The 24,474-nt window shown below is 33.8% G+C and overlaps 1 protein-coding gene and 1 pseudogene across 1 annotated transcript; both read right to left on the bottom strand.

The window, feature by feature from the left end:
- Window positions 1-1,425: 1,425 nt before the first annotated feature.
- On the bottom strand, window positions 1,426-3,193 carry LOC111920084 (derlin-2.2). The gene is made up of 6 exons (XM_023915670.3): window positions 2,884-3,193; window positions 2,550-2,649; window positions 2,244-2,458; window positions 2,077-2,160; window positions 1,939-1,992; window positions 1,426-1,862 (listed from the first exon to the last, which is right to left on the bottom strand). Exons 1-6 carry the CDS (start codon window positions 2,980-2,982, stop codon window positions 1,695-1,697), a joined length of 720 nt encoding a protein of 239 aa, XP_023771438.1. The 5' UTR covers window positions 2,983-3,193; the 3' UTR covers window positions 1,426-1,694.
- A 7,843-nt stretch (window positions 3,194-11,036) lies between these two features.
- LOC111919855 (heat shock cognate 70 kDa protein-like) lies at window positions 11,037-18,076 on the bottom strand (annotated as a pseudogene).
- Between the last annotated feature and the right edge of the window lie 6,398 nt (window positions 18,077-24,474).

Genomic DNA, 24,474 nt, shown 5'->3' on the forward strand with positions numbered 1-24,474 from the left:
CGTTTGATCGATATAATCTTAATTTCTCCGAACGTTTGGCGTTCGATAGAGAAAAAGAAGAAACAAGGAAAAAGGAGCGGGCAGAGAGACAAGAAATGGAGGATATAAAGTTTTTGATGGAAAACGTCGATCATCTCTCGGGGCCGGCTCTTGAGCTCGTGATGAAGAAGAGGGAAAAAAATTCTGAAAAAATATTTTCCGTAGTTTGTTCTTGGTTTGTTTGATTTTTTTTTTTTTTTTTTTTATTATTTTTTTTTAAATTTTCTAGTTTTTTAAATTTTAGGTTTAATGTAACTTTTATTTTAAATAATGAAATGTTTTTTATTTTTAATTAAATTTTATGTTTAGCATTAATTTAAAAATTATAAATCATAAAAAAAAATTATTTAATAAAAAAAAATGAGGGAAGGGTTTCCCACCCATTCCTCGGGTTTTAGGTGAGAGAAAAAGTGAGAGAATGAGGGTATGGCCCGCAAAAAATGAGAGAAGCTTTCCTCCCATATCTTCCGGTCTTATGGGCACTTCCTTTCCTCCTCTTGGTACCGCCTCTAGTTTGGTCAAAATTTTAAATAACTATGCTGAATGATAAAAATAATCATTTTATATTTTCTGAACTATTTTCTTTAAGAACATCAAATTTCATTAGATTTCCGCATTTTCAGCAAAAAAAAAAAAAAAAAAAAAAAACATCGGATTTTAGCAAATTTTGGCAAAAAAAACATCAAATTTCTACAATTTCATAAAGAAAACATAAGATTTCAGCAAAAAAGAAAAAAAAATACAAATTTCAACCAAAACCTTCCGATTTTAGAAGTATTCCAACAAAATCATACTCCCTCTATTCAATATTTATTGTCCATTGTTGACTTTTAAAGTTTTTATTCATCAACTTTAACCTTAAATATTTTTATTTGTGTTATATATTACTTGATGAAACTTATAACGATGAAAAAACATTTAAAACACAATCCATTCATATATTTTGATCAAGTATTATATATCAAAAACAAAAATATTTAACATCAAAGTTGAAGAAAAAACCTTCAAAAGTCAAAAAGAAATAATAAATATAGAACAAGGGAGTATTTTATAACCGATTTCAACAAAGTATGTAAACAAACATTAAAAAGCTACCAAACAACCAATCAATTTGTATTCAAATACCTTTTTTTTTTTATTAAATATACAATAACCTGAGAATTACACTTCATTCATGGCATACTGCAAACTCTAAGAGTTACATAAGAGATAAGAGAGAAAATGACTTATTAAAGTAATTATCTTTTCGTTTTGTTTACATTTGAATAATTTTCTTTTTTTTTACAAATTTAGGTAACATATTTTTAGAAGTGTGCCTATATAATTATTATAACCGGCTATAACATATTACATCGGGTCATAATTGACATATATGAACACTTTCAATAATTAAATTTTTACCATTCTTAACTATTTTCATGAAAAACATCAAATAATACAATAACCTAAATCTCATAGTTACACTTCATTCATGACATGTTGCAAATTGTAAGGTGAAGAAGAACCAATTCTCAACAATCCTTTACATAAAATGAATGTCCAAAAACACCACACCATGATATGTCATATGTACATACTTATACTTCTTCAAACTTTTATCCCTCACTAAACAGTAAACATAAAATTACTCTTTACTCCTCCATTGTCATTTAGATTTAATCTAAAGGTGGGCCCGCAAATCTCACATCCCCAGCACGTGCCACAACAACATTTTCATTACCAAAAAGTGATTTAATAAACGACGGCGTTTTCAATGGCCGCCTCCCACTCATTCTTGGATACACATCTTCAAGAAAATAATACGCATGCCCCGCCACCATCCCCTGCCACGTCACCACTTATTAATAATTTATTTTTCACAAGGGTATTTTAGTCTTTTAAATTAAAACAAGGACTTACAAGTAAATCTGCCCACGCACTTGCGCCAACAAGCACAGAGAACCCCAACAAAACCTATACTCAATATAATAAACAAATAAATGAAATTTCACTATATGTAAATTATTTAAAAAAAATAAAAAATAAATAAAAACTAACCCATGGGAGATAAGCTGCAGTGAAAGTAAAAAGACCCAAGAAACTCATATGAATAAATGGATTCCTCTTGCTCCATACATAAACCTATAAATAAAAGTAGGATCATATAAATATAAATAAATAAAAAATTAATGAAAGTAAGTTGCTATTTCTTGTAAATAACACACCATCATAAATGTCAATGAATTGCTAAGGAAAATGATTTTGGCGAAAGATTCAGAGACGTAAGGAATCATTCCTCCAACAAGTACAATACTTGTTAAGACTGTAGCACCAAATAAGAGCATATAAAAGAAATCCGCAGTTCTTCCTCTGAATGAGTTTTCTTCTAGAAGCTTGCAGTATCGAGCGAGAAAGAACATGTGAAAAAGAAAGTCCAAATCTGTAACACGAAGATGTTATGTTATTACCATGTTAGGGATACAATCATACAAATATACAATGCGATTATCATGTATGTGTAAGGTGTTTACCCATCTTCCGGAAGTAGAGAAAATTGGTGATAAGTCGCCAGATTTGGAATTGATTAACGACAAGCCTCGGGTTCAAATATAGGTTGTATGGTGAAATGATCTGGAAAAAAGTTTCAAAAAACAATTGGGGATCAAATGATTAATCGCCTTTCAAACGTTTTGTGGAATCAATTCGTTTGGTTTAATGTATATGCGCGATAACATCGACGCAATTCATTCTTTTGTGAAATCGAACAAGCTAATTGGAGAATAAAGATACCTAACGCCCAAATTGATAACACCAAACAGTTAATGTATCGAAACCCTTCGATTAAAGATAAAATTAGGGGAATACCTCAAGGGAGCAACCAACTGTGGTAAGAACAGCAGCTGTGAGATAAGAACGAGTTATGACAGGCATCTGTTTGTACCATTCTTCCACAACTTGTGCCATTTCTCTTTAATCGAACAACCCTAACCCTAATTTTTCAAGAATCAAGGCTCCAAATAGATTAATCAGCTTCAAGGTTTTATAATCAGCGATACCTAAACAGGGGGAAGTCGAAGAATCTAGAGAGGAATGGATTTGGGAGTGTTACAAGCAGATATGCACTAAAGTAGTAAATGGGGTAAATACAAGCTCTCAAAGGAAGTGTCTGTTCTAATCTTCAAAGGAGTCTATTGTAATTTTGTGTATGGAAAGTGGAAACACGATGTTTAAGAGCGCGTGTACGACACATCCCGGAGTTAATAATGTTGTTTTTTTTAGTCCCCGGACTTTTCTTTCGTCTCATATGCCACAACTATAGTTGTTGGGTTGCTTCCTACATTGTATGCTTCGTTGGTTTTCAAAAAATTCTTTCGTTTTTTTTAACAATAATTAACAATTAATAATAATATATAAACTAATACTTATGTATCACATAACCAATATTGGATATACTTGAAAAATACAAAAAAATTTGAGAAGGTACATAAGAGAGTTGCATTTTATAGAGGATTATAAAGTACACCAAAATATGTATGAAGAGAAGGAATTTATGTGCGGGAATACGTAGTAAAAATGTAACAAGTTTTAACTTATGTTTTCAAAATATCATTATCACTCGTAACAATCCATTCTTTCCCGTCAATAATCTCTATATATATTAAAAGAGATACTTTATTACATTACCTTCAAATCTAACATGATAAATGAAAATCAATTTTGTCAAATGTCAAGTGACACATGTTATTTTCTAAGATTTTTGAATTATTTTTTTTCAACTTGTCATTTTTTTAAATTTAAAATCCACATTTTAATAAAATTTATATATGTAAAGGAGATCATTCTATTAAATTTCATAATAAATGCTCTACAACTTTCAAAATCTTAAATTATATATTAAATTACTTACTTTATTTATTATATTATTTGTATTTATGTAAAATTATTACTTTAAATATAGTTAATGCTTATAATTTTATGCATTAAATCTTTTTATTATAAACCCGTGTAATACACGGGTCTGACACCTAGTCTTTAATAATCAGGTCTATTGATTGGCTTTCCTTAATAGTTTCTCATAATTTCATCAATTTGTTGATGTCATCTTCACAAAAAAAAAAAAAAAAAAAAAATTCAAACGTTTTTTCTTTTGAAAAATACGTACGCGATACACGGTCCCTCTTTAATTTAAAATCATAATCTCCTCTATACACAATGTAACCACCGTCAAACCACATCTCCTATGTGTCTATTGATTCTTCGGTAGCCATTCCATCCTTTTTATTTCTTCCTAGCTAATTGCAAAGGACTTGATGCCAAGAATCATGAGGTATGTTTTCATGTTTTCAATTCAAGATTATTAAATGTCGAAAGTTAGAATCTTTAACCAATTCAAATATGTCGAAAACCACTTTTTCGATCTGGGCTCATTCAAATCGGAGTAAATTATGCATCAAATTGCTTTCATTTTTGCTATTGAAACACATACAAGGTGTTTAACCAACTGATTATCTGATTTTGATAATGTGATGCTACAGGTGCATTGCCAAACTATAACAAACGAAATACGTCAAACAATCACCTTTAGCTCAAGAACTCAAGCATGGATAGATGAGAGTGTCCAAACTCCCATTTTTATAGGGGTGAGCAAACCCAAACCAAGAAACCGACTAAGACCTATGAAACCGAAACCGAAAAAACCAAAACCGACTGTTAGGGTTTGAATTTTTTTAAAAACCGAAAAATCGGGTTCAGGTTCGGTTTTTACCCAGAAACCGACCCATCCAACCTGAAAAACCGACCCATACGTAAAACCAACCAACCGCCCCAAGAAAGCCTCATCCAACCCGAGAAATCGACCCATACTTGATTGTGTTTTGGTTGTAATAGACTATTTCGGGATTTTGTTGTAACTTGTAATAAACTATTTGTTGTGAGACTCATGATTTTTGAAGTATTTAACTTAATTTTGGTGTTTTTTTTGAAGTATTTAACTTGTTGCTTCATTTATGGAAAATAGGTTAAAACCCAAAACTCATGGGTTTAAACCCATAACCCGTGAGTGTATGGGTTGAACCCAAGAAACCGAAAAACCACCCAAACCGACCTTAGAACCCGAGAAACCGAACCGACCAGAAACCGATCATATTTGGTTCTGAAAACCAGAAAACTAACAATTTATGGGTTGGGTTAGGTTTGGGTCCAAAACCGACCCATGCACAACCCTACATTTTTATGACTCTTCTAACTCAAAGACATCAGAAATTGACACTCACATGGTTTGGAGTAACCATACTCACAAAAACCAAGATTATGGGGACAAAATCTTATAATCTCAAGACCAAACTAGATCTAACATGAATAAGCATCAAGATAAAAACTTTATACCTTCTGGATATGGATGAGAGGATGCAAATTCTAGATCTACACTGATTTGAGCTCCTAAGTGGTTCTACAATACTCCTTTTCCTTCAAAGGTGAACACAAAACACCCCAAAAGCTCAAAACTCATAAATGGTGGCTAGGGTTTCAAGGAGGTCGTTTGGGGTGGATGGAGGCTGATCATGAGGAGGATCACAAGAAGTTAGAGCCATTAAAGAGGCCTCACAACCTTAGGTTTAGGGTTTTGATTTTCTATGGCTACGTTAAGCGTAGCCTAACCTGCACTCAGTGTAGGTCATTAAATCCGTGTCCAATATTCTTCACTTACGCTCAACGTTGGGAAAAATTTCTAATTTCTCTTTCAACTTCAAACAATCATAATTTCTTCGTTTCAACTCCGATTCACTTTATATCTACGTGAAGGTATTGATTAACCCCACATTTCTATCTACTTACCTTTGACTTAATGAATATTGAACTTAATCAAGGAGTCAAAATATTGCTTTTCCATTCTACCTTTTGGCTCCAAAACACAAATCAAGGGATTAGATCACTTAACCAAAATTATCTTTCCACTAATTTCTAAACTTTATTCTATTGAAGACCAAGACCCTTACATGATCAAATTATGGTCCTCAATCCCGAAATGAGACAGACCTGAAACTGGATGTTACAACTCTTCCCCATTTAAACTAGATTTCGTCCTCGAAATCCGCTCTTACAAATTATTCTTAAACATCCTCCAAACCACTTGTGGGTTCTTCCAAATCCACTCCCATCCTGCACGATCCAATGCGACCCTGAATGCCTAAACTTTAACCACATTGATAGGGATTTCCAAAACCAAACGATTAAGCCAAACCCGAGCGGAAATTCTTAAAGTTCGAATTCACGACCTTCCACAACATTGAGACAATGCTAAGAACAGACACTTCCCTTCAATCTCAAAAGCGAATTCAATCCTTAGCGAGATCACATGACCTTGCGAAGAGGCAACACTAACACCTCACAACTACACCACATCGAGAAGAACTAACTTACTTATGTAAAAATTGAAGACTCTGAAACCATGTCCAACTTCCAAATTGACAGAGCTACCCGAACCTCAACCATGTTGACCACAACTCACAAATCTGATCTGACCAAGGCTTCCCAAACCCTGAATCATCTTACTGATAAGCTTGAAGGATGGAATCCTCAACCATCCGATATAGCCGACTACTTCACACATGGCGCAAAAACGAATTCTAGGCAAGAGTCAAACAACATAGGCTAAAGTAGCCTATACAACAACACGGCCCAAGGCCCTAACGACTCATCAATGAAAAATAGTGAACCCAACAATGACGAGTCTGAATCGACCCAAGTGACTGCTACGTACCAAATTGTAGTCTTTAAATCACCCCTGGAACTGCCTAAACCAGCTAACGGCCTAAACCATCTCAAGTGAATGCTACGGGCCAAACCGTAGTCTTACAACACTCTTGCAGCTGCCTAAACCAACTAATGGTCTAAACCATCTGAAGTGAATGCCACGAGCCACACCATTGTCTAACAACACTCCTACAACTTCCATGGGATCCTCCATGGTCTTCCAAATAAAGCTACAAAGATAACAAACATCGATTGATTCGACACGCCCCTTAGTATACTAAAACCCCATCAGATGTTCGGACTGTGCCTCGAACCTCAAAGACTTAATCAGACAAGAACGGGCAGGGAGGTTCTTAGCACAACTCTCGACCTGAACAAATCCCATATCCTAGCCTATTCCATCACCGATGCTTCAAACCTTCCAGGTGAGATGAATACTGAAATCCGTGACATATTCTTCCTTGATCACAAGCTGATTGTTGGACGAATTTCCTAGTATAACCTTCATTATTGACAATAACCAAACATGTTATGACCAAATAATTCCACATCCAACAATTAGGAGTGTACATGTACAAAACTTGTCGAAAAATTGACGCCTTAATGAACTCTCAACAGATAAAGTTAAGCCCTTCTAACTACCCTAGTTGTCGACGGTGAGTGGAATAACCAACGATAGAGAATAGATTGATAACAAATCCAATGAACCAACATGCTACAGAACAATCTCATGCGAAAATGCACATGCCGAACTCTAAAACCGATTGGAAGATTAACAACTACCCATTCATCCCTTTAGATAACAATCTTTACAGCGAACTAACCACTCCCCCAACAATATGATGGTCAACCTGAGTGAATCAAATGCTTCTTGAAAAAATCCTTCGCATTCTCAAAATGGTCTACTAACTACAAAAATCTCCTCACCCAGCAACTTTTGATATGAGGACATCACACGCGTCTGTAAAGTCATGAACCTAGCGGTAACTTGCTCTGTGTTCACCATCTGATCAATCCTTGAATTATTCATGACCATGAAGGACTCCAACGGATCCTTTGAGAAATGTAATGATGAAACTCCCTAACCACGAGCACTTTAATGGTAGACTACATTCCTTCACCTATGCAACCATAAGGCCTAAACAAAAACGTCTCGTACTTGAATCGTAAATTTCCCGACCGATTGTTCTAAAATCACAAAATTGAACAGCCTATTGATCCCTAGATCAAATACACAATTCTCCCCTACTTAGGATTCGACTCACCTCCGACTATCGTTTGCAACAATAAAGCCCTAGCCCTAGCTCCACCAGATACATACTAACCTTGACTCACTGAATACATAACACAACATAAAATGATCCTTTAGGTAATAACCAACAAACCTCATGGAAACTTTGAATCTCAGATGGAGACCTCGAAAATGTTCCCCAACATTACCGCCTCTAAGCATTAAGAATCCATATAGATTCACAAGAAATAACTCTGACAATCCTATCATAGCACCAAATCTCTAGCTAGCAATCATTGGACTAATCATCCTCTAGCTGACAATTTCTCATCAAACATCTCATCGCAATAATCATAACAAAAATAAGAGGCTTCATTCTCATAGTGGGGACACATCAGAGACAACAAAAGTTGCCAATCCAGATTCACTTATCTTGATTACCTGAAACAATCAACTAGAACATAACTAACTGATTTCAAAGAAAGTAGACCCTTGACCTATCTTTTACAATCTCAAAAATAATAACTCTCTTGTACACATCTGAAATATCTTGAGGCAACCATACCACAAGAATCTTCTTGTGCATTCCCAAACTTGTCGTAGAAACCACAACTATCTAGTCCTATGTTGGGTCTACATCCCAAGTCTGAAATCACATGCCTGATATTTCTTATCTCCGACACAGAAAATTGTAAGAACATAATCCCCTCCATAGAAAATGGTATCCTAAGTCATCAGACGACCTATTCAGCCTCAGGCTATAATCCTTGAGCCGATCATGACAATTGCTTCCTTCTTGTGGCACTACTTCGAGTAAGGCCCGTGGGACCATAGAACCAACTAACTCACACATGCCTGCATCATTTAGACCCAATCTGCCATGGCCACTAAGTTCTGGACAATTATCAGACTCGTCTTCATTCTAAGCAACCATCTTCGATAAAGATGGAAACACACTATAATGAATCATGATGCCCAACCATGCTATCTACCGTTAAGTAGCTCCTCAGATTCCTCATGATTTTCCTTGATTCGAGTACGGATCTTGTGCTTCTAGTAGCATGGGCCCAATACTACCTTTCACACCTATCCGTACTTTCCTCAAGAATCATCCTGGATCCTCTAAGTCACTGCCCTATGATCATCCTCATAGAACCTTGCGCTAAAGAGCGTACTCACCACACTAACATACTTCCTAGGCTCTCCTATGACTCCTCTTACTCTCTTTCTGCTATCAGCTGCAAAATTACTTTCACCAATGTCGACCATGTACATCACGAACACAGTTACATGCAACGAAATTAAACAATTCTTCGACTGAAATACCCAACACTACAACGGTTGGACTCAGACAAGAGTTGTGCAATAGAGCCAAATCTTTCATTCTAAAACCGTTCAATCTTCGTGGCATGTAAATTAACATATCCGCTTAGTAGATAGACAACATTAGTAAAGATTCCATTTAGCACAAAGCAAGCAACATTCGAGCATCGAAACTAATAGGCAATAAGGCTTCATCAAAATCAAGAAATCCTCACTCGCAATTCCTGAGGATCCTTAGCCTAATCACTAACATGCATCATTTCCAGTTCTCTTAACATTCATAAAGGCATCTCTCTTAAGAAGACATTCTAGCATGCAACCCTGAGCAAATCCTTATTCCTAAAATACCCACACATATAATATATCAGTATGTATGGGTATTTCGGGAATCACTTATTGAGATCTGCTGATTGCACACATCACACCCCTTTTTCTTTGTAAAACCTCTTTAGAAAAATCATTTTCTTTTCAAAGATTTTATTACTTCCTCAGTTTGAGTTCATACACCCTTGGGAGTGTGCCCAAATCCCTCAAACCAATGCTCTGATACCAACTTGTAACGACCCAAAAATACTAGTAAAAATTTCATTTTACATAAATAAAAATCATTCATTCATTTTTTCTAAAAGACAATCAGAGTAAAAGTATTCTCAAAACATCAGAGTAAAATCATAAATACTTAATGCAAAATAAGTCTCTAGGGGATGTAGTGCGATCAAGCCGAGCCCTTCCCTTTGGAACCAAACGTACTTGAAAACATTTTAAACATAAACTGTAAGCACAAAGTTTAGTGAGTTACCAAAAATACAACATACCATACATACATTGCCATATGCTACCCCCATGGTCTTTTATACAAGTGCCATGAGCTACCCCTATGGTCTTTCCTTGCACTACCATGGGCTACCCCCATAGTCTTAAATACAAGTGCCATGTGTTACCCCTATGGTCTTTTCTTGCACTGCTATGGGATACCCTATGGTCTTACATACAACTGCCATGGGTTACCCTCATGGTCTTCCATGCAAGTATCACAAAGACAACTATCATCCTTCATAGGATGGTGAGAAGACTCACCTCAATCCGAAGACAATATAACCCACACACCCGAGCTGATGATACCGAGTCTCCTTATGCAAATCATACACATGATAAACCCTAATTAGAAATTAAGGTAATAACTAACTCACAAACGCTCAGTGTAGCACATAGCTCTACACTCAGCGTAGAGCTCCAGATGAAAAACTGGAGATTTTCATGCTACGCTAAGCATAGAGAAAGCTACGCTCAGCGTAGCTCTGCTGATGTCCAAACTTTTCATAAAGCTCTCAATACAAAAGGTCAACCTCCCAAACTCTCATATCTAAAACTAATGGTTGTCTTAATGGATAAAGTCTTTGACTTAATCCATTTGCATGGCCAAGAAGAGCACAAAACTAAACCCTAAGTCCATATTATCACCTTTAGCTCAAGAACTCATGCATGGATAGATGGAAGTGCCCAAACTCTCATTTTTATGACTCTTCCAACTCAAAGACATCAAAAATTGACACTCACATGGTTTGGAGTAACCCATACTCGCAAAAACCAAGATTGTGGGGGACAAAAGCTTATAATCTCAAGACCAAACTAGATCTAACATGAATAATTAAGTATCAATATAGAAACTGTATACCTTCTGGAGATGGATGGGAGGATGCAAATTCCGGATCTACACTACTTTGAGCTCCCAAGTTGTTTTACAATACTCCTCTTCCTTCAAAAGTGATCACAAAACACCTCAAAAGCTCAAAACTCATAATTTGTGGCTAGGTTTCTAAGAAGTCGTTTGGGAAGGATGGAGGTTGACCATGGGGAGGATCCCAAGAAGTTAGAGCCATTAAATAAGGCTCACAACCTTAAGTTTAGGGTTTTGATCTGTTGCAGATACACTAAACATAGCCAGGGACGGCCCCGAGATTACAAAGGCCCTCTGCAATTTTACAAAAAATAGGCCTTAAAAATTTATAAGACCTAAAAATTTAAGAAAAAAAATATAATTTTTCATATTCTATTGCAAGATAGTACACAAAATTAAATTTTTATTCAAAATAATACACAAAAGTTGTACTGAGAAAAAGTCCGATTTGCTTCCATTTGTCCTAGATTATAAAACTCAAATAGCAAAGTTTAACTTCTTTGTCCTTTAAATAACTGTAATAAAATCAGAAATGATGGAGTATTACATTATCATAAAAGAAAAACTGTAATTTGCTTCCAATAAAATATCAAAAAATAAAAACTTACCTTTTAAATGTTGACACTTAAACAAATCTACATCTGAAACTTCTAAACCTCAAGATCAAAGATTGACTGAAAGTTGTCATAATGGTGCTTGAATGCTTCTAAATTTGAGAAAATAGGAATAAGAAAGAATGAAAAAAACTGAAGTACTTTTATACAATACATAAATGTATCAGATAGATAAAAAACATGTATAATACCTTCAAAATTTTGACAATTCAAACTCTTCAAGACAATCTAAAATCAGAAACTTTTAAACCTTAAAGCTTGTTTGAAAGTCTACGGAATGTTGTTTCAATGCTTCTAAATTTGAGATTATATGAATCAGAAAGAATGAAAAAAAATGAGTTTACATTTAATTTAAACAACACTAGAAAATGTATCAGATAAACAAAAAGGTATGATACCTTCTGATTTTTGACCCTAGACCCGGTCATGAATTCTGATGTTCGAAGCCTCACTCTATATTTCAATTTGCGTTAAATATTTGAAGCCTCAATCTCGGTTCTGATTCCTGATGTTTTGAGGTTTATGAATAAAGAGGTAAGAAGAAAGAAGTACGAACTCAAGCTTTAGTTTCTGATTGACTGATTTCCAGGGTCGGCCACAAGTGACTTTGAAGCCTCAATCCCAATTGTTAATTTCTTTCCAATGCCTAAATCTAAATCAGTTAATCACTATCAGCGAGAACCTAAGCGTCATTCCCTTTTCCCAAAATATTTATGACTCTCGCTGCCACTTGCGTCGTTTCCTTTCTCGCATGATACACAAAATATCATTAAACTATTTAGGCGAAAAGAATTGAACATAATCTACTAAAAATTGGAAAAAATATTGGGCCCTAAATTTTGGTAGGCCCTGTTCACAAGCACGCTCTGAACATGCCTTGGGCCGGCCTTGAACGTAGCCTAACCTATGCTCAGCGTAGGTCATTAAATATGCATCCTTTATTCTTCACCTATACTCAGCGTAGGGGCTATCCTACACTCAATGTAGGGAAAAATTCCCAATTTCCATTTCAACTTCAACATTCATAACTTCTTCGTTTCAACTTCGATTTCAGTTATATTTATATCCATTCTTCGTTTCAACTTCGATTTCAATTATATTTATATCCATGCGAATGTATTGATAAGCCCCACACTTCTGTCTTCTTACTTTTGACTTAATGAATATCAAACTTAATCAAGGAGTCTAAATATTCCTTTCCCATTCTAACCTTTGGATCCAAAACACAAATCAAGGGCTTAGATCACTTAACCAACATTATCCACATCCATTAAGGTCTAAACTTTATTCCCTTGAAGCCCAAGACCCTTACATGATCGAATTACGGTTCACAATTCCAAAATAAGACAAATCTTAAAACTGGATGTTACATGCATTATGTCATAGATACAAGGGAAAGATATGTAGGAAGTTATGAACAGGGCTGAAACTAGGTCACCGAAGGCAGAAGACAATAACGAGATCTTACGTAAGTGGAAGATCAAGGTCGGTAAAGCTATGTTCGTTTTGAAAACGACCATTGAAGAAGATGTACTTGAGCATATCAGAGATGTGCTAACTCCAAAAGAAGCATAGAATTCCTTATTAGCCTTGTTCTCAAAGAAGAATGATGCAAAGCTGCAAATTCTTGAGAATGAAATCCTATCTGTATCTCGAAGAGGTATGAAAAATCCGTAATATTTTCGCAAGGTTAAGGCTACATATAGAGAGATTATGGAACTAGATCCAAAATCTCAGATTGGTGAAACAAGGATGAAAGGAATAATCATCCATGGGATGAAACCAAAATTTAGAAGTTTCGTAGCAGTGATTCAAGGTTGGACCAACCAACCTTCCCTTGTTGAATTCAAGTATCTCTTGGCTAGACAAGAAGATTTAACAAAATAGATGGGAGGAGCAACAGTCAAGGAAGATGGAGAAGCTCTGTATGCGGAGAAAAGCAAAGGAAAATACCAATCATCAGGTAACCAACGTCATAGAAAGGACTCTGACAAGAATAGAAGTCAGGGAAAAGAAAAGAAGACTTACAAGCATGAGAAAGGATAGTCACTACAAGCATGAGAATGGAGAGTTATCTGAGGAAAGACCAAAGAATCACGCTACAACAAACGTTTTCCATATAAGTGCAACAACTATGGTAAAAAATGCCATATGGCATGTAATTGTCGTTTTGAGAAGGTGGAAGAAGGGAATGTTGCAACATCATAAGAGGAAGAAGTGTGGGACACAAAAGCAATGTATGCCAAATTTGAAGATGTTAATGATTCCTTAGCACTCACAACAACCACCGAAAACAATCAAAACTGTCTTGATGAATAAATTGCCGACTTGGGTTATTCTAAGCATATGAAAAGGGAACATGAGAAGCTCCAAAACTCAGTTAACTATGGAGGCAGTAGGGTGGTTGTAATTACTGATAATTCCAAACTTCCAATTGCATATGTTGGTGAGGTGGTGTTTTGTCTAGAAGACAACAACAATAAACTAACACTCAAAAGTGTGTACCATGTCCCAGGTATGAAGAAAAACCTTCTCTCAGTCTCGTAGCTAGCTTCCATCGATCATTATGTGTTGTTTGGACTGGATGATGTCAAGATCTTCAAAGCATTTGAGACTCCATCGAAACCCGTTTTGAAAGGAAGACGATCAGATTCCATCTATGTAATGTCAACAGAAATGACTTATGTAGATAAAACAAAAATAAATCAAAATACAGCTATGTGGCATATGAGGTTGAGTCACATGAGTTATAATAAGCTTGATCTGATAATGAAGAAGCAGAAGATTAACGGTCTTCCAAAACTTGAAGTCGGAAAAGATGTGTGTGTCGGATGTCAATTTTGTAAAGCTCATCAATAACCATTTGGCTAATCAGATTACAAGTCCAAAGCACCATTAGAACTTGTACACTCCGATGTGTTTGGACCAATTAATAAACCTTCTGTCAAAGGTATGAAGTACATGGTAACATTCATAGATGATTTCTCAAGATATGTCTGGGTGTATTTCATGGTTGAAAAGTCTGAAACCTTTGCCAAATTCAAAGAATTTAGAGTGGAAGACAAAAGATAAACAAAGCACAACATTGGTTATCTTCGATCTGATAACAGAAGGAAGTATCTCACAACAGAATTCAGTGAGTACCTAAAAACAAATAAAATTAAACGCCAACCGACTTGCCCAAATACCCTACAACATAATTCCTCATATATAAGCAATTCTTGAATGTGATTGAATTCTTACTTTGATGCGGATTGGGAAAATTGTCCGATAAAACGAAAACTATTCATGACTTTGATGTATTTGGACTACTTGGTGTTGTTCCCCATTTATCCGTTCGTAACTTTGTAACCCTGTTTTGTACCTACGTCTTGTTACTTGCTAGCCGTGAAGCTTGTTTAGTATTTCACCGGTTCAAATAGTGTGATATTCCTCATAACTAGATGTTTAACCATATAATCAAATTAATACGTATAAGTTATGAACTTCGATTTTTTAGATGAATCAAATTATTGATTACAACAAGAAACAATATATGAAATTAAATATTTAGCGGCTTAACTATTCGGCTGAAATAATGAAAACTTTAACCAAAACCAAAACATATAGGTTAGTTATTCATTTAACCACCAAATCATAAAAGGGTGTTGCCTAAACATGTTTGTGCAAAGGACTCTCAGTTCTATGATTGATGAGTTTAATTTGGATTCAAACTTGATCTTGGATTCGATCCCAAAACCTTTTTAATGTTGGGATAAATAAGAAAATATTCAGTCTCTTTTTGGTGAAATCCATGGGGTATTGTAGCCACTTAACATAAAAAACGATAATGCACCCAAATCACATGCCTTGCATAAGCAGAAAATAGCATTCCAAAATTCATGTGTTCATTCAAAATGGTTCTTGGTTTAACTTTTGGATTGGTTCGGTTTGAAGAAGTTGCACGTTACCGTTTAACACAAACTTATGAAAAGAAAGACCACCTTAGAAGATCCAATTGGTCTTGTCAGCAATCTCATGCTCCGTTTCCTTCAGCTTCATCTATATATATATATATATATATATATATATATATATATATATATATATATATATATATATATATATATATATATATATATATATATATATATATATATATATATATATATATATATTTGAGTTGTTTATTATAATAATGTAAAACATTGAGTGCATCAGCTTTCTTCTTGAATTCTCGGTCCTCGTGTTTGTACTTTTCAGCATCTTTTACCATCTTCTCAATCTCTTCCTTACAGAGTCTACCATTTTCATTGGTAATCGTGAGTTTATTCTTCTGACGAGTTGCTAATATCTTGGTTGTGACTGTGAGGATACCGTTGACATCAATTTCAAAGCACACCTTGACTTGTACATGTCTTTTTCGAACCGGTGGTATTCCAGAAACTGTGAACATCCCCAACAAATGGTTATCCGTAGATCTGGCTCTTTCACCTTGATAGACCCTGATAACCATGGAAGTTTGGTTTTCTGAGGCTGTTCGATAAATTCTAGATTTCTTCCTAGGTATTGTAGTGTTGCGTGGGATCACCACGTCAAATATTTCTCTCCCATTAATTGTATACCAAGGGACAAAGGAGTGACATCCAATAACACCAAATCTCCAAACCTAATTTTATCATCACTGTTAGGGTTTAACTTTTCAGCCATAACTGCTGCACCATATGCGACACCCTCATCCGGGTTTATGCTCTTGCATAACTCCTTCCCGTAGAAAAGTTTCTGCAACATTAACTGGATCTTTGGTATTCTGGTTGACCCACCAACAAGAATCACCTCGTGTACACTTGATTTCTTCATCTTTGTATCACGTAAACATGCCTCTACAGTCTCTATGCACCGATCAAAATAACCCATGTTGAGCACTTCAAATTTAGCCCGACTGAATTTCATAGAGAAATCAATCCCCTCATGCAAGCAATCTAGTTCGATTGAAGTCTGAGTATCGCATGAGCGAATCCTTTTTGCTTTCTCACAAGCACATCTCAGTCTCCCTAATGCTTTTTTGTTCGTTGTCAAGTCTTTATTATTCCATTTTCTTTTGAATTCCTCAACACAGTGATCCACCATGCAGTTATCAAAATCCTCGCCTCCCAAATGGGTGTCACCAGAAACGGCTTTCACCTTAATGCTATGAGCTCCTTCCACAATTGTCAATATAGAGACATCAAAAGTGCCACCACCCAAGTCGAAGACGAGCACATTTTTCTTTTTCTTTTTTGTTTTGATCAAAGACTTATTGATGTCTAGACCATAATAAGCAATTGCAGCTGCAGTTGGCTCGTTGATCATGCTAATGATGTTGAGTCCAGCAAAAGCACCAGCATCCTTTGTTGCTTGACGTTGTGATTCGTTGAAGTAAGCTGGAACAGTAATGACAGCATTTTTCACGGGTTTTCCAATGTATGCTTCAGCGGTTTCTTTCATCTTCCTAAGAACCATTGATGATATTTCTTCAGCTAAAAATTCCTTTGTTTCACCTTCGTAGGAGACAGAAATCTTTGGTGTGTCGGCAGGACCTTCTATGACCTTAAAAGGCCATAATTTCATGTCATCCTGCACTTTGGAATCACTGAACCTCCTTCCGATCAACCTCTTAGCATCTGAAGTTCGACATGCATGTATATTTAATTAATTAAGCCAATACCAAAATATTTGTAAAAAATAGCTATATATATCAGTAACGATTTTAATTCAAAGTTTAAACTCTTCCAGTGACATTGAACCAAAAAACCCTAGAGCTTTAAAATCGAACTATCGGGTGGCGTTGCTTTTAAAGATTAGTTTATAAATAGGATCAAAGACTTCAGAGTTCAGTGGACTTAAATGTATCAGACTCCGGTGTTGACGATCCACATGTTTCTTAAAATATGTATTTTTTCCTTGCGCTTAATCAAAAGTAATATAACAACACTCAGTAAAACCTAGAAAATTAAAGAAACAGAAGCTTACCAAATATGGTGTTAGCAGGGTTTATGGCTGCTTGGTTCTTGGCGCCATCGCCAATGAGACGTGCTGCATCAACGAAAGCAACACAAGACGGTGTCGTTCGATTGCCTTGATTATTGGGAATGATTTCGATGCGATCGTGCTTCCAAACGGCGACACATGAATAGGTTGTTCCGAGATCAATGCCGATGGCAGGTGCATCGTCTCCCCTTTTCTCCATTGCGACCAAAATTTAAAATAAATTAACTGTTTGCTTCCAAGCGGCGATGCTGTTCCGAGGTATATGTAGGCGATACTCCTAATTTACTCACAGGCAGTGGCTACTCATATACCCTCTATTTTTATTAAAATTTATTATTTTTATATTATATTAACAATTAATATATTTAAATATTGTAGCCGTCATATTTCCCACACTTTTTAATTAATATAGAAAATAAATATTCCAAACATATTTTATTAAATACTTAAATTTCGTTAAACATAAAATAAAAATACAACACACAAAAAAGACATAGAAATTCAAATTACAAACCTAGAAATGTAAAAAAACGAAACCATCAAAATTAAAGAAACCAAAGTTAGATGCTATATTTTTTGCAAGCTCCTCTTTGACTTTTATTGTCATTTCTCGTTCGCGTCCGGATAGCTCGTTTGTGGGTTTCGTTAAAATAGACATGGCACAAGTTTTTATCTCTCTTGTGCAAGTTCCGGTTATCGCTCCAAGGACGACTTCAAATTATCCATTTTTGTTATTAGTTGATCAATATCGTCGGAACTAGTTGCCGCCACGTTTCCTTTTCACTTGGCTCGGTCTCTTACAATGGAACGAGTGGCTCTTGGAACCTCAATAGGCTTTTATTCATTGAGGTCAATCTCGACATGTGCATCAGACGATTGACTATGTGTCGTTTCGGATGTTTTGATTCTTTTTGAAGAACTACCCGTATAAGCTTCGGAAGAGTCAACATCATGCCATTTTTTTGACAATTTCACAATGTTCCAAACATGTAGAAAATTAAACGACGCCCTTTTTTATTCTGATACATTTCAAGAGCCTTCGGCAAAATGGTTTCGTCATTTAGACCATGTCATTGTCATTTCACACTCGAAAACACACCGTTAAACTCCGTCACCACTTTGTTGACATTTCACCATTTCGAACAAACTTGGTCTTTTTTCCGGTAATCACCAAGATTCATCTCATTGAGAAAACATCGCGTGATTTTCCGAAAGAAAGTTGGATAATCTTGGTTGTTTCTGATCAACGGATATTCGGAAACATCCTCCCACGTATGAGTTAACACCTTTTCTTCGGTCGGTGCCCAGTGCTTTGGAACCGCCCTTCCACGTTTTTTTAGGTTGTAAACGATCTCTTCCGGCTCCAATTCCGTTTCGGGTACGACTTCGGGTTCCATTTGACTTGTAAATTGGGTTTGGGTTTCGAAATTCATTGGCGAGTCAGGAATATCATCACATGGATTGAAGTTATTGTCGATTTGGGATGAGAAATTTATTTGTGGTTGGTTTTGAAATTAGAGTTGCCTTTAATATTGTGGTTGATTTTGGAATTGAAGTTAGTTTTGCTATTGTGTCTGACCTTGAAATAGGTAGTAAACTCCACCAAAGTGTAAATTTAGTGGAGAATAAATTGGTAGATCACGTTGATTTTGAACAAAGTTTGGAGAAGAATATGAAATGTTTGGGTTTTGGGTTGTTTTTTTGGTATTTTTTTGAGGTCTTGGGTTGGAAGGGGATACCTTTTTTTTTTGACAAAATTTGTATTGGGTGAGTGAAAATATAAAGATGGTTAAGTGGGATAAATTATAAGATATAATGATATATTTTTTTTAAACGGCAAATCTAACATACGCCTAAACTACATCTTAAATCAACTTATGTCTACGACGAGACTTGAACCCTCAACCTCAAGGATGAGTCGACACCGAATACCGTTGGGCTAGAAGCCATTTGGTATAGTGATATTTATATAGGGTAAAAAATGAGGATTTTTTTTTTTTTTTTTTTTTTGAAAAAAACGGTCACAAAACTACTTAAATTTGTAAGTATAGAAAAAAAATGATATTATTTATAAATAATATATATTTTTGATTTTGTGTTTTTATATTAAAAGTATAAATAAATATAATAAATATAATATATTTATTTAATATTTAAATACAAATATCTTAATTAAACTATGTAGAAAAAAAATACTAAAATAATTTGATATACATATTTACTCTTTACATATACATTAGACCGGAATTTTTTTTAGATGTATGAAATAATTTACTATTGTTATTTTCACCTTTTATATATATTTTTCATTAGAAAATACTATATGTTTATTAATATGATAATATTTTATTTTTTTATATAATTTTTAAAATGATATATATATATATATATATATATATATATATATATATATATATATATATATATATATATATATATATATATATATATATATATATATATATATATAAAAGGCAATATCTCAATATTTTTATCGAATTTATTAATTTCTTTGTTTTAATAAACCTAAAATCTATCAAAAAGTAAAAACAACAAAAACTTATAAATATAAGGGTTTTATGTCATTATCACTACTAGGATTTACTTGGTTTACAATGTCAATCATATAAAAATAATAATCTAAAATAAAATGACAAAAAAAATTAATTTAAAGTAAGGTTGTAAAAATCGTTTAACGGTAGCTCGACGGTCGACTGATATTAAGGGATTAATCGGTTTTGGCGGAGATTAATCAAGGATTAATCGGGGACCATAGATTATTAATAAAATATTAAAATTAATTAAATATTAATATATCTTAAGAAAAACAAGTACTTCAAAATTAGAAAATAAGAAAAATTATAATTTCGAAATTTGGAAATACGAAAATATGAACATTTTGGTATAATATTTGAAAATTTGAAAATCTTGAAGTAAAAAAAAGAAGTTGGTTTTTTGAATTTTTTAAAAATATTTTTGACTTTTTTTTTCGACTTTTGTTGACTTTTGTTGACCGATTAATCCCGCCAAAACCGATTAATCCCGCCAAACCCGAATAATCATAAATTTCCGATTAATGTCGTAATCCTCGACGACTGGAGAACGTCAAACGATTAATCCACGATTAATCGCCGATTAATCCTGATTTCTGCAACCATGATTTAAAGTAAACAAAATTGGTGTGTTGAACCTTTCATTCACATTAATCAATGCCCATATTTAGATAGGAGTTAGGTTATAATGTGGATGACATATATTGTGTGGCCGTAAGTATGATTCTGGACCAATGGATGAAAAAAATGAACGATTATGGTATGAGGGTCTATGATATTACAATGGAACAACATGCACCATATAATCACATAAATTTCATTGTAAGGATATTTTAGTCGATTAAACCAGATTTAAAAAAGAAAAATTTTGGATTTTTAGGGATAAATGATTCTTTTAGTTTTAAAAATCTATTTTTTTAAAATCAATTCAATTTCAATTCTAACATATTCTTTTATAATAATATTTTATGAAAATGTCCACCACTTTTTTTGAATCTTGAAAGTTTGAGATTTTGTCCAGATCGTATCATTTTCAATCATTTTCTAACAATGAATCGAATAATATAGTATTAGATGGTAAAAATGCTAATGTGAAACATATTCTTGCAGATTCTGTTGACACAACTAAGAGAATGAACTTAAATTACAATAAGAAACAAAGATACATCAAATGATTAAAAAAATCTTTTAAAAAATTATAGAAAGATCATCATCTCATTCTTGGTATGTTTCCTACATTCAGCATCTTGATCATAACATTATGTGAGATTAATTTTCATAAATTTGAATTCTGTCAGATTGACTGCAATGAAATCGAATCTATCAGAATGACTTCCATGGAATCGAATTCTGTCAGAATGACATGTTGTGATAATAATAAACTTTTATCTTTTGTTCATGACCTACAAAAAAAATAGGAGACATTTTGTGAGAAAAATCTATGATAGCATTTTTTTCCTATTTTTGTAGTTAGTCAAGCTATCAAAAAATTAAATTGACAAATTAACAACACTCGTAAATAAAAGAGTCACTTATGATTGTGTTAATACCGAATTTCTTTCTCCACTAGATCATAACAACCCACATATGTTTTGCTTTTTATATATAAAATTTCCCATAGCTTTAAAAAAAACTAACAACATATATAAAAATCAATACATGTATATGAAGTTAGTACAATACTTCAACAACATCCCAAGCCCCTAATGTCACGGTACCACACATATTACTATCATTTGACTTAGAATTAGAATGTTGGAATTTACATAACAAAGATAGAAAAAAAAAACACTAAAAGCATCTCATTGAAAAGTGAAAACCAATATATACGATTTAATATTTAATTATACATAAACTTGAATTAATTGAACAAACAATTAACCACCACTATATATTTAGCATGATAATTAGCCCTATATTCCAAGATTTTAACAATCCATCTAACAAAAGAAACCAAATAACACTTATACTCTACTGTTCGTTCATATATATAGATACAACCTAATGTTCCATCAAATAAACACCTAATTTTCCATTAATGAAACATATCAAGTTAATTTTAATGAAAATTACCTCAAAATGTTACCCCTACTTAAGCCCACATATTATGATTTTATAAGGTTTGATTACAGATCTTTAGAAAGACACAGAAAACCTATCAAACCCAAAAAATTAGAAAAAACAAGAAGAAGAAGTGGAAATCAATTAACATTAACCGTGGATTTCATAATTATAGGAATCGATTAGCATTTACTAAAGATTTCATAAATCGACTTTATATAGTAGATTCGATTTTACAGAGATAAGAGGATAAAAGAGAAGAAACTTACAACCGATAAGCCAATTTCTTGGTGTTTGATAGGGGTGCCGTTGATTTGGGGGATGCTAATTACTCTATGTGTTTGGAAGAACTCGTTAAACAGGAAATATTGAATATATTAGGGTTAGGGATATGAGGCATCGATGGTGGTTATTGTGGAAGACGAAGGAGGGGAGAGATGGAAGAGTTATGAGTGATGGTTTAGATAAATAGGGGGTTATTTAGATACAATCGGATTTAATGGGAATTGACCCATTATTTTAAGGAGTATATATAAATATAAATATAAATATATATATATATATATATATATATATATATATATATATATATATATATATATATATATATATATATATATATATATATATATATATAATATGACTAAACTATCCTTAATTGATTAATTAATGATTTATATTTTTTCTAAATTCTGATTGGTTCCTACAACCATACAATATTTGTACATCCACATATGAACTTACCTCTCTCTCTCTCTCTCTCTCTCTCTCTCTCGATATATATATATATATATATATATATATATATATATATATATATATATATATATATATATATATATATATATAGTAAATTAAATAATGTCTTTTAATTAAAGGGAAATTTAGTAACCTAACCATTATAAATTACATTATGACAAAATGACCATTTTTTTAAGCAACCATATTCTCCAGAACACATGGTTCCGGAGAGGTCTCTTAAATTCCGGAGTACGATTACGGACCATGCTTCCGGAACACTTGGTTTTTTTTAAAGGGTTAGATTACTCAATTTCCTTATATATAATGTATACCTCATTCTCGACCATGATCAAATGTGTTTTGTTTCTTTTTAGAAGTTTTGTTTATATATTAAATAAAATGCAACCGACTATCTTAAGATAAACAAAAACCAAATAAATTTAGAAACTAAAGGGATTTGTTTCAAGTAATATTACAATGTTCAAACCATCTTATTCCTTGTACTCCAAAATATTTCCGCCAATCGTTTACGATATGACATAGCCCATGTACTGCTTGGATCGTTTATAGTATACGACTTCCCGGTGATTAGCGCCTCTAGGAACCAACATAAAAACAACCCACAATCACATCTGTTGTCAATCTGTTATTGTACGTCTTGGGACTTTTCGAGGGCCATGTTGAAGCTCTCAAGTGGGATATAATCACTTTGTTCGGTATCCCAGTAGTTAACATCCACCGGTAATTTGTGGATGTGAGCTCGCATACCAATAAACCAATCCTCGATTTTTGAAAAGTAGCCGCTCTTCCAGTGACTCTATATTATCATTTGGAAAGTCTTCAAATTCAAAGCACCCAAAAACTAGTGAGAAATTTGTATATTGATTGGGATGTAAAGTTACAAAAAGAGTTAGAAATAATTAAACTCAAATAACATTTTAGTACATACATATTTAGGTAATGTAAACGAAACACAATTATACCGTATCACAGTCTGACTAAGATGAGTAAACGGATCCTTCAACCATGTTATTCCATCAAATGTATCAATTTTGAAAGTTGTCGGTACAACCATCCATCGAGCATCATCATGTCTACGCTCTACCAGCAATGATATCCACAACATGATGTGCTACCAATTAAAAATATTTGCAGTTAAGTAACTGTTGTTAGTAGAAGCGTAGTACGTAAATGAGCCGGCTAATAATGTAACCTACATCACATTCCAACCACCCTGTGTGACTATTCGCATATAAGTGCGTCCAAAATTCAATCGTCAGAATCAGTCCAAAATTCAATGTTGAAAATATCTTCTCCAACATTGAAGGAAACCCATTATTTCTAAAAGCTTTGAATGTTTTCATCGTCACTTTTACCAAAGAATCCGCTTCCAAAATATTTTGATCCTTTCTTTGAAGATGTTTTGACAAGGTATTCGTGAGACCAAAAATCTCCAATATCAAGTGTAAATAAAAAATAAAATCTATAGTCTTG

The sequence above is a fragment of the Lactuca sativa genome, chromosome 4, assembly GCF_002870075.4.
Source record: "Lactuca sativa cultivar Salinas chromosome 4, Lsat_Salinas_v11, whole genome shotgun sequence".
Taxonomy (NCBI): domain Eukaryota; kingdom Viridiplantae; phylum Streptophyta; class Magnoliopsida; order Asterales; family Asteraceae; genus Lactuca; species Lactuca sativa.

What these genes read in the sequence shown, in the direction of transcription:
- LOC111920084 (XM_023915670.3), bottom strand. Translation starts at nt 2,982, where the DNA reads ATGGCACAAGTTGTGGAAGAATGGTACAAACAGATGCCTGTCATAACT. An exon ending in ATTCATTGACATTTATGATG is followed by an intron (nt 2,161 to 2,243) that starts GTGTGTTATTTA and finishes TTTTATTTATAG; the next exon opens with GTTTATGTATGGAGCAAGAG. An exon ending in GTGCGTGGGCAGATTTACTT is followed by an intron (nt 1,863 to 1,938) that starts GTAAGTCCTTGT and finishes GTGACGTGGCAG; the next exon opens with GGGATGGTGGCGGGGCATGC.